This window comes from Vigna unguiculata, chromosome 9 (genome assembly GCF_037176805.1).
Source record: "Vigna unguiculata cultivar grain cowpea cultivar isolate G323 ecotype 2 chromosome 9, ASM3717680v1, whole genome shotgun sequence".
Classification (NCBI taxonomy): Eukaryota; Viridiplantae; Streptophyta; class Magnoliopsida; order Fabales; family Fabaceae; genus Vigna; species Vigna unguiculata.
Window position 1 is genome coordinate 5,783,950 of NC_140800.1, and position 10,284 is coordinate 5,794,233.

The 10,284-nt window shown below is 26.5% G+C and overlaps 1 protein-coding gene across 1 annotated transcript; it reads left to right on the forward strand.

Moving 5' to 3' along the window:
* The first annotated feature begins 1,465 nt into the window (after window positions 1-1,465).
* Window positions 1,466-8,728, forward strand: LOC114162449 (UDP-N-acetylglucosamine transporter UGNT1-like). The gene is made up of 10 exons (XM_028046349.2): window positions 1,466-1,688; window positions 5,248-5,324; window positions 5,431-5,592; window positions 5,668-5,801; window positions 6,504-6,634; window positions 6,728-6,772; window positions 6,865-6,962; window positions 7,167-7,274; window positions 7,674-7,730; window positions 7,820-8,728. The coding sequence occupies exons 1-10, from the start codon at window positions 1,556-1,558 to the stop codon at window positions 7,892-7,894; spliced, it is 1,020 nt and encodes a 339-aa protein (XP_027902150.1). The 5' UTR covers window positions 1,466-1,555; the 3' UTR covers window positions 7,895-8,728.
* The last annotated feature ends 1,556 nt before the right edge of the window (window positions 8,729-10,284 follow it).

Genomic DNA, 10,284 nt, shown 5'->3' on the forward strand with positions numbered 1-10,284 from the left:
TTTTTTCAATTTCAATATAGATTTTAAAGTTATTTTTTTTAGAAATATTTAATAAAAATGTTAATTTTAATAAAATTATCAATATAATATTTATATAAAAATAAAATTGGCCTCGATTTGAATGGTAACAACATTGTTCAATTTTTACAAAAATTAGGATTAATTTAGAACTCTCCCACGTAACCTTAACAATATCATATGGCACAACTTTGAGTGACACATGGCAAAAAAATTCAAAAAAAATCACAAATTGACATATGATATTAACTTTAATATTATTTGTATTGTACTACCAAAAATACTAAATTGAATCATTTTTAAAAAAGTTAGTACCAAAATGAAAGGAAAAAATATTTGGAAGATAAACTTGACACTTTTCAACAAAAACAATGACAAAATGAATAATTAAACCTATTTTCTAACAGCGATAAAAAGGAAGTTACATGTGAAAATAAAAACATAACAAATTTAACTTTTTCATCTATTTTGGAACATAATGAGATTGTTCAATTAGATGAGTCACTTCTTTATATTTAATGAATTACAAGTGAGAAATTTCATATTAATTTTTTAGAAAGTGATAAAAAATATATTCTTAAATATGGAATATTAAATAAGTAGATGAAATTAAAATAATTTATTTAAAATATAATTCATATCAAAGATTATTTTTTTCTAATAAAAAACATATAAAAAGAAATAGTTAAAATTTTAATTTTAATTTAACTAATAATAGGTTAAAAAATTTGAATAAACGAAAGACAATGTTCATGATTTTTTTTTTCATAATTAATTATGTTAAATTATGAGTTTATTTTATTATTTTAATAACGATGATTAAATATATAAATTTTAAATATATTATTTTTTTTCGAAAAAATATTAATCAAGATTCATGCTGATGACACCTTATAATATTACTAAATATATGGTTATTGTAAATTTTCAAAAAAACATTTTAGGTTTTATCATGTTGAAACAAGACCCCTTTCCGAAAATAAAAAACACCGTCAAAAGAGCTAATTAATGTCTACAAAACAATTAATATATTTTCACTGTTGTTTTATAAGCAAGATTCTTTTGTTGTTCCAGAGGATGCTTAAAGAAAATATGAAAAGAGAGGAGAAAATCTTATGTAATGTAATTTAAAAATTAACGTTTTGGACCCAACCTTGACCAAGAAGCCATTTATGAGAAAAATTTTGTTTGTCACAGAATAAGGATAAAAAAATAGAGATTTTTAAATTTTTGCTGAAGTTTTTTTGTACTATTTTTTTTATTATACCTCCTTATAATATACCGTTTATTATTAATTTTTAATTTTGACATTTTAAAATATATTTAAAATGACAGTATACTTTTTATGTTAAGTAAAAAATAATATTAAAAAAGCAGTAAAAAATCTGAACCGAAGATCATGTCATTGTATATAAATTCATCTCCCCTCACTTCGCTCCATCACCCTCTCCCCTCTCTTTCTTTCTCTCTATATCCACTCTTTACAAAATAAGTTTCTCATACAAAAACAGATAAAAAGGAATTAGTGGCAGCATCAATGGAGTCTGAGAAGAATTTGATGTTGCCACTCTCTCATGAAGATTCTAAACAAAATGAAGAGAGACAGCGAAAAGTTTCAGCCATGACAAAAAAAGGAGTCTTCGTTGCTCTATCTTATATGGCCTCTTCTGGTTTGTGTTTCTTTTTCTTACCACTTTTAAACTAACTATATATTCTTCATTATTTACATTACTATCTACTATTTTTCAGCGTATATTGCACAAATCTTTTAGTTTTTTAACTGCGTTCTCATCGTCTGGGCATGTTCTTTGTTTCTAAAATAGCTGAACATGCGAGATGAGATGACAGAGAATGAAGATAATGATCATGTTCATGTTTGTTTTAGTCTTTGTAATCTTTTCATGTTTTGAACGTGAAAAATATAAGTTATTCAAAATAGTTTCAGTTTCAAGTGACTCAGAATTCAAATTTCATAGGTTTTTATCTTGAGTTAAATTTGATAAATTCTATCAGTTGAACCTGTGGAGGACAATCTTATAAGGGTTTAATCTTTTTATTTTTATTTAATGTGATAGCCAGATAATTTTGACTGACTCTAAAACTCAACGTTTTTTATACACTTTATTCACATTGAGATGGTGTTTAATCTTTTCGATTTCTCTGTTCAACTAATACAAGTTCAAATTTTTTATTAGATTTTGTAGGGTAGTTTTATATTCAGGGTTAAATATGTTTTTGTCCCTTAATTTTTAATAAAAATTAAAATTAGTTCATTTTTTGAAATTTTAAACTAATTTAGTCTCTCATATTTAATAAATGGGTGAATTTAGTAATTTTAACCAAATTTTGTTAAGTTTATTTGACGTTTAAAATGTATTTCTAAGTAAACATCGAAATGAAAATGAGTTAAATGATGTAAATAACTCAAATACTATCATCAAATGCGTTTAAAACATAAAAAAACTTAAAAAAATTTGGCTAAAAAGATTAAATACACTCATTTCAAAGTTGAGGAATTAAATTAGTCTAAAGTTTCTAGAAGGGACTATTACCAATTTCCACCGAGAAGGAAACAAAAATATATTTAACCCTATATTTAACATTAAAAATATATTATATCTATATTTTGATTTTTTTAATATGTTTTAAATTTTTAAAAAATCATTGGCCATCTTAAAAATACAACAGATAATCACCATAGTAAAATTTATTAAAATAAAAATCTAAATTTTAAAATTAACATGTATATTTTTAAGAAGCAAATAATAAGTTGTTATTTTATGAGGATCAAGTAAATATTAAAAAAAATATATATTCACAACTAAATTTTGATTTTTTTTTATAACATGAACCTGAGATAATATTCTTTAAGGAATTTTAGAATATAAAAAAATAATAAAATGAGAAGATGAAAAATTATTGAAAAAATGTCATGTCAAATTGTAAAATTATCAAAATTTAATTATTAAAATATTATTTTCCAAATATTAACTCATTGAAATTAAGGTGGTGGGTGGGGACATATTTCATGTGAAACATTGTAGGATTGACAAATGAAGCAATGGTGGTAGTTGTTGTTATGAGTGAGAGGAATGAGGTCCATATCATGGTATCAGTGCTCCATTAAATAAAACTTACATGTGTCAACTTCAGGAACGTAAAATTGAAGCCATTATTGAATACACACTTCACATTATTAGAGATAAATTTGTTTCGAAGCCCAATGTTCCCACTAAGCTCAAATTTATATATTTTTAATATCATCTCACTGCTCTGTCTCTCAACCCCAGAATAATTTGTTCTACTCTGATCAAATTTATTTGTGTGATTGAATTTTAATTAGAATATTCAAATCAATTTTCAGTTTTCATTAATATTTTTAACATAAATTTTTAGAACTAATAAGTTAATTTTCTTTTCACTTCAGTTAAATTCATTTCATCTGAATTTTCTTAGTAAAATTCAAACCTACTGTAATTAATTTTTATATGATTAAATATGTTTTTTGTCTTTTAAGTTTTAGTAAATTTTGGAATTAGTCTCTTTTCAAAACTTTATACTAATTTAGTCATTCATTTTTAGAAATGTGTAGATTTAGTCCTTCTTACCAAATTTTGTTAAGTTTATTTGACATTTTAAATACATTTTATGATAATATTTGAGTTAACATTAAAGTGAAAATGTGTCAAACAGTATAAATAATTCAAATACTATCATGAAATGCACTTAAAATGTTAGATAAACTTAATAAAATTTAATTAAAATGACTAAATTTACGTATTCTTAAAAAATAAAAAACTAAATTAGTCAAAATTTTTGAAGAGAAACTAATTTCAAATTTTACTTTTCGGTTACGTAAAACTTATGTTTGATCCATTTTTATATTTTATGGAAATTTTCGGACGACGTGGGACCTATTACTTGGAATATATATAGTTTTGGCTTTTGTAAGGATGAAATGATTCTGAGGCAGTGCTACGCTGTGTTGGTTGTTAAGTGACCCAATTGCAGGTTCAGGTGTTTCTTTGTTGTCTCTTTTGACCAAGTTTTTCCATTCATTATATTTATTTTTCTTATTTCCTTTTTTTTATCTTTTTCTAAAAGCGTAGTATAGAAACTCTTTTTAAACATGTCCTCTTACACAAATTATGACTTATGAAAAAGTACTTCCAAAAATATGTAACTTCAATTAAAAACTAATTCCCACGATAATTACTAAAAATATAATATATATTTGGCGTTGGTTAAAAGCGAATTTTAACAAGTTAACTAGTTAACAAATCATAAAATTACGACTACTGATTCCTTATCATTCTCGTGTATAAATTAATGTCAACTGAACATATGATAACTTAAACAAATATTAAAGATATAAGTATTAACTTAAATAAATAATATAATAAATAAAGTAAGTGTTAGTTTTGTAAACATTAACTTAAATAAAATTAATTATTAAAATAAATAATATTATTGTTGACTTTCCTAATATTAATTTTATTCATTTTTAATATTGCTTTACGTTAATATAAGGTAAGTCGATATTAATATAATGTCACTAACACATAATCGACTAATAAGTGAGCTCAAATATTAACATCAACAATTGAATATTAATTTAATAAAGAATATATTTTGATTTTTTTTATAATATAAAGTAACATCTTTTAAATAATTTTAAAATAAAAAAAAATAAAGAAATAAAAAATAAAAAATGAAAAGTTAATTAATAAATACTACTTCTGGTAATAAAGAAAAAGTTGTTAACAAATCATTTTCCTTGATCTAATACTAACACGATTACTTAACTTTTATTTATTATGTTAGCACAGACTTAGAGATAACTAAACTAATCTATTTTTTTTTAGTGAATAATCGACTTAAATGACAAAGACATTTTACATGATTTAAAAATAACTGATAACTGATAAGAATGTTGTATTTTGGCCAGTGCTATTATTTATAAGTTAATTTAATGTTTTTATTGTGATGAATTATATTATTCAAACACAATACATGACAATATTAAAAGTTCATGTACTTGTTAGTGGAATGCATATATTTAACTTGCAGATATCACTATCCATTATTAATGATTTTTGGTATTTATATTTTTAGAATAAAGTGAGTAAAGTAAAATTAGTTGTAGGAAAAGAAATTTAACCCTGGAATAAAATTAGAATTTTGCTGCATAGATATAATGTGCAATTGTAACGATTGATTCTTCAACAGTTCTCTTGGTCATGTTCAACAAAGCAGCCCTCTCCTCTTACAATTTCCCATTCGCAAATGTCATCACACTTTCTCAGGTTGCTCTTTTTTCAAGACGATTTTTAACAATTTCTTTGAGCTTTTTTTTTTATTATCTTGTTACTGTTAACCCTGTTGAAAAGTTATGGTACTTGTTGGTTTCAGATGGTTTTCGCATTTATGATTCTGTATGTGATGAAATCCTTGAAGATGATTTCTTTCACAACCAGTGAGTCGCTGAGCGGTTGTAGCAATTCAGCAGTATTTGTTTCCTTTAGGACATTGGCCCAAACACTTCCTCTTGCTTTAACTTATTTGCTTTTTATGGTAAGAAGTTTTTCAAAGTTTTGAAGCAGGAGTTTTTTTCAAGCATTGTTTATAGGGTTTGTGTTGTGATAATAGGTAGTGACAATGGAAGCAGTGCGAGGTATAAACATTCCGATGTACACGACCCTGAGGCGAACTGTAGTGGCCTTCACAATGGTTATGGAGTATTTTCTGTCAGGGCATATACATTCAAGAGTTGTTGTTGGAAGGTATGTCACAATGGTTAGGGTTCATAATTGAGGACGAAATGGGATAAAAATTGCTTTCTAATCTTTCATGTTAAAGCATTGTAAGATTTTCACTAAGTAATTCTTTTTGAGAAAGCCAAATATTTCTATCTTTTTTGTTTCAATGAATTTACATCCCAAAATCTTTTTTGTTGGTCCCAAATCCTTGATGTTAAGCATAAAACAATTTTGAACTTTCGGGGCCTACCACCTTTTATGTCATCCACATAAAAGAAGAAGTTCTCGTGCCTTCAATTATTGGATTCGAGCTTTGTTGGATCAACATGCAAACCAAATTTTGTTGTTGTTTAAAGCCTTACGGTTGGAGCATATATATTTCCTCTTCAAGCTCTCCATGAAGGAAAACAATATCTTTAGTTTTACTCTTATAAATTATTTCACATTGAACTTTTCTATTTTCTATTTTGTTGTCATGTCTTCAAAACTAGCTTATGCACTTTTCGCTATGAAAAATATTGTTTATTAGAACAATAACGATAGACCATGAACCTATGCACCAAGTTGGTCTCCGCGAAAGAGTGGTATGCTCTTTCACACTACAACACTCTATATCCAGTAACAATATTAATCTTTTTCTAAAGTGAAAAGATAAGACTAGTTGCAATCACATAACATACTTAGAATTTTGGGTTACTTTGCCTAACGAACTAAGGAATTTATCAGCGTTGGGATAATCATAGCTGGGGCTTTTGTTGCCGGCGCTCGCGACTTCACATTTGATTCTTATTCCTATTCAGTTGTATTCATAGAAAACATGTGTAAGGCAGTGTACCTTGCTTCTGTTTCTCGTCTTGGTAAGATTTCATCATTTTCTTCTTTTACCCAATTCTCTTTGTTATTTTACCAATTTCTTCATTGAATATTGACAAATTCACAATTTTTCATAGGTAAATCCAGCGGTCTTAACATTTTTGGCATTGTATGGTGCAACGGTAACATTTATTGATCTTGTTCTTTAATCTTCAATGCCTTTTTGTTCTTAGCATAACCATTGCTGTTTTCTCGATTCTTATTTTCTATTTAGTGGTGATTTGTGGACCAATTTTGTTTCTCTGGTCCTTACTCAGAGGAGACCTCCAAACAACATTAAATTTCCCATACTTCTTCTACCCTGGATTTCAGGTGCTTCTTTCTTTTCTCAACTTCCTCTACAAATTGAATTCTGATACTTCCATTACAAACTTCTTTGTAATCTGATTTTCATAGGTTTTTATTAGAACTACAGCTTGTGTTTGTGTCATGCATTTCCTGTTATTTAATGTCACTGTCATTATGTCTTTCTATGATAGTTTTTGGAGGCATTATATGAAATTTGAATCTGTGCAGGTTGTGATGCTTCTTTCTTGTGCTTTCACTTTCTTTATAAACTACATCGTAGTGTTGAATACAACTATCAACTCGGCACTTACACAGGCAATTTGTGGTAATTTAAAGGTCAGTTATGTGTAGTTTTGTCGTTACCCATTTTCCATGCTTAAATTATGTATCAAAATTACCTTAAGATTTTTCTGTCAGCACAAATCGTTAGTTTAAACATGAAAATCATTTTTCTTTCTTTTCATAGCCAGGGACTCTTGTTCTATCTCTGATGGGAGGTTGATTAATAAGAAAATTTGCTTTTAAAAATATTCACTGTTTAAGCATATGAGCTGTTTGTTTTTCTGCTTACACAAGCAGCATTAGTTCATAACAAGGTACACAAAATGTTTGATGTAATGCATGCATTGTAGATGCTATGTATATATATACCAATTTAGTTTTGAAAAATCCATATCGGTGCTTCTCATGATTCCTAAGTTTGGTGTTGTTTCCTGATCTGTACCTCTGGTCCAGGATGTTTTCACAAGTGGCCTTGGTTGGTTACTATTCGGAGGACTTCCATATGATTTGGTAAGAACAAATTCCTTTGGATTCTTGAATTTCTTTATCGGTGTCCCATTTCACTAAACTTTTTCTTCTTATGCTTTATTTGTTCACAGTTCAATATTCTTGGACAAGTTCTTGGCTTCTTGGGGTCTTGTTTGTATGCCTATTGTAAACTGCAAGGGAAATAAGGACGAACTTTCATAGTTTAACAGGGGTTGGCTAAATGGATAGAAAGATCAGAAAACCAGAAAGCATCGTATTGTGACCCCACAAGTTTTGTAGATTTTACATAGTGGAAAGGAAGAAAAGTCTATCAAACCATCTTGATAACGATTTACAGTATAAAGTGTTCTTGTCTGCAATAGTATACCTTAGGGAATGAAAATCGAAAATGAACTAAATGTACATTAGAAATTAGAATCAACACTTATTTATAATTACAATAGATTTACTCACCCACAAAGAACTATTAACACTATTTGAGCATTATAGATAGAAAGAGTTGTATGTAATTGATGTGTGTGTTTTTCACCTTGACATTTGCAAGAACTCTTTAGCTAATAACTGATCTTTGCTTGATATTTCTCGTTAGAATGGAGTCTTCTATGCATTACTCGATGTATTTTTAATTAAGAGTTTGATATTGAAAGTCTTGATCTTGTATCGATTTTGTGCTTCTGACTTTTCTTGATAAGTGTTGGGAAAAATCTTAAGGTGATAGGTTTATGTATTCCGTCTTATATGGTGTTTAATTGTCTCATTTTTACTCAATGTGGGACTTAGACTCACATTTGGATTTTCAACAATTGTTGAGGGTTGTACAATTGTTCCATGGCGGAGGTCAGATAGGTCAAGTCACAATCCAAATGGATTTCTAGTAAGACAATTGGTGAGGGAGAGATCGTTGCATGTGACATCAATTGTCTTGTGACGGAGGTCAAGTGGGTCGAGATATAATCAAATTGTAACATTTGAAGCTGTTACACTTTTAAATAAAAAATAGCTTTTGGTTTAATAGTAAATGTTCGATCTTAATAATATGAAATCAGTTTATAAACATATTGAATATATAATATTAAATGTTGTTAAACATACGTAATATATTATTTTCATATAAAATTTATCTTATGACCGTAGGATAAGGATATAAAAACTTTCTATACTTGATTTTATTGTTGAATTTGATATTTGAAAAAACTTTCATGTAATATAGACCTTATAGAAACATTTGTGGTTACGTCTTGTTTACGCAAGATAAAGTTTTGAATATGCATAGCAAATATAAGAATGACGGGTGTGTTTATTTCCCCGTTTGGGAGCTCAAATCCCTGTTTATTATGCATGGTACCAAACGTTTGATATATTTTTTTATGTTTCATTTAGTCTAAAATATTGGTTAATTTCAAAGTAACTTCAAGATATTTTTCTATTCAACCATATTTTTCATTTAATTGAAAGAAATATACTTTTCTTAACTGAAATCCAATAACACTAGTCCTTCGACCAACACAAAACACACATTGAAATACTCACATAATGATAATTTTAGTCATAGTATTTTTGTTATAATTAAAACTCTCATAAATAGTCCACTTGGATTAGACAGTCTAGACGAATTATATAGAGATTAGATAATGTAGATTCTCAACATTGTTTACATCAAAGATCTATTAAAATGTTTGCATTGCAAAGAATATTGAATTTTAGCAATAGGTGATTACATGCAAAAGAATAATTGGTAGTTTTAATCAAAAGTATATGTGTGGTCAAAAAATCAAGAGTGATCGTTTTGTTAAATAACACTGATTTTTACTCTTGTATGACTTGGTTTCAGAAAATAATAATGTAATTTATGAAGATGTTTGTAAATATTTAATTTATTAAAAGAATTTACATTTATATCACATGTAAAATTTACTATCGTGAACAACATTTACTTTTGTTGACAGAAATTAGCTAAAAAGAAAACAAACGATATTAAAAAAAGTATTATAAGTTGCATACAAAAATAAAGACACCTAGAAGAAGAAAAATATTAACCATAAAAAAATATTGATCTATTTAAGCATGGTTTCTCATGCGGAAGTTATATTCCTTTGTTAATGAAAATACACCACTTGGTAGCTTTTTTCTAGAGGTATTTTTTATTGGATAATTTCACCCTTCAATATATAATTAATATATTTTTTATTTAATAAAACAAATAATTGAGTAACTTTTTTAATTCAAAATAATTAAGTAATTTGTTTTTATAATAACGTCACATAATTTTATTAATATTATTCTTAAAAAACTAATAACTAACACACACACACACACACACATATATATATATATATATAATTATATCAATTTTATATTTTTTAATTAATTAATCATAAAACAGTAAAATTATATAAATAATAAAATTACAAAAATTTTACAGTTATGTATATAATTAAATGATTTTCTTTCTAAAATTCAAGATTATATTGTTTTTTAATTCTATTTTCACAAAATTATATATATTTATATACACAATTTTCTTATTATATGTTTTTATATTTTTTAATAATTTATTCATAAAACTAGTAAATTA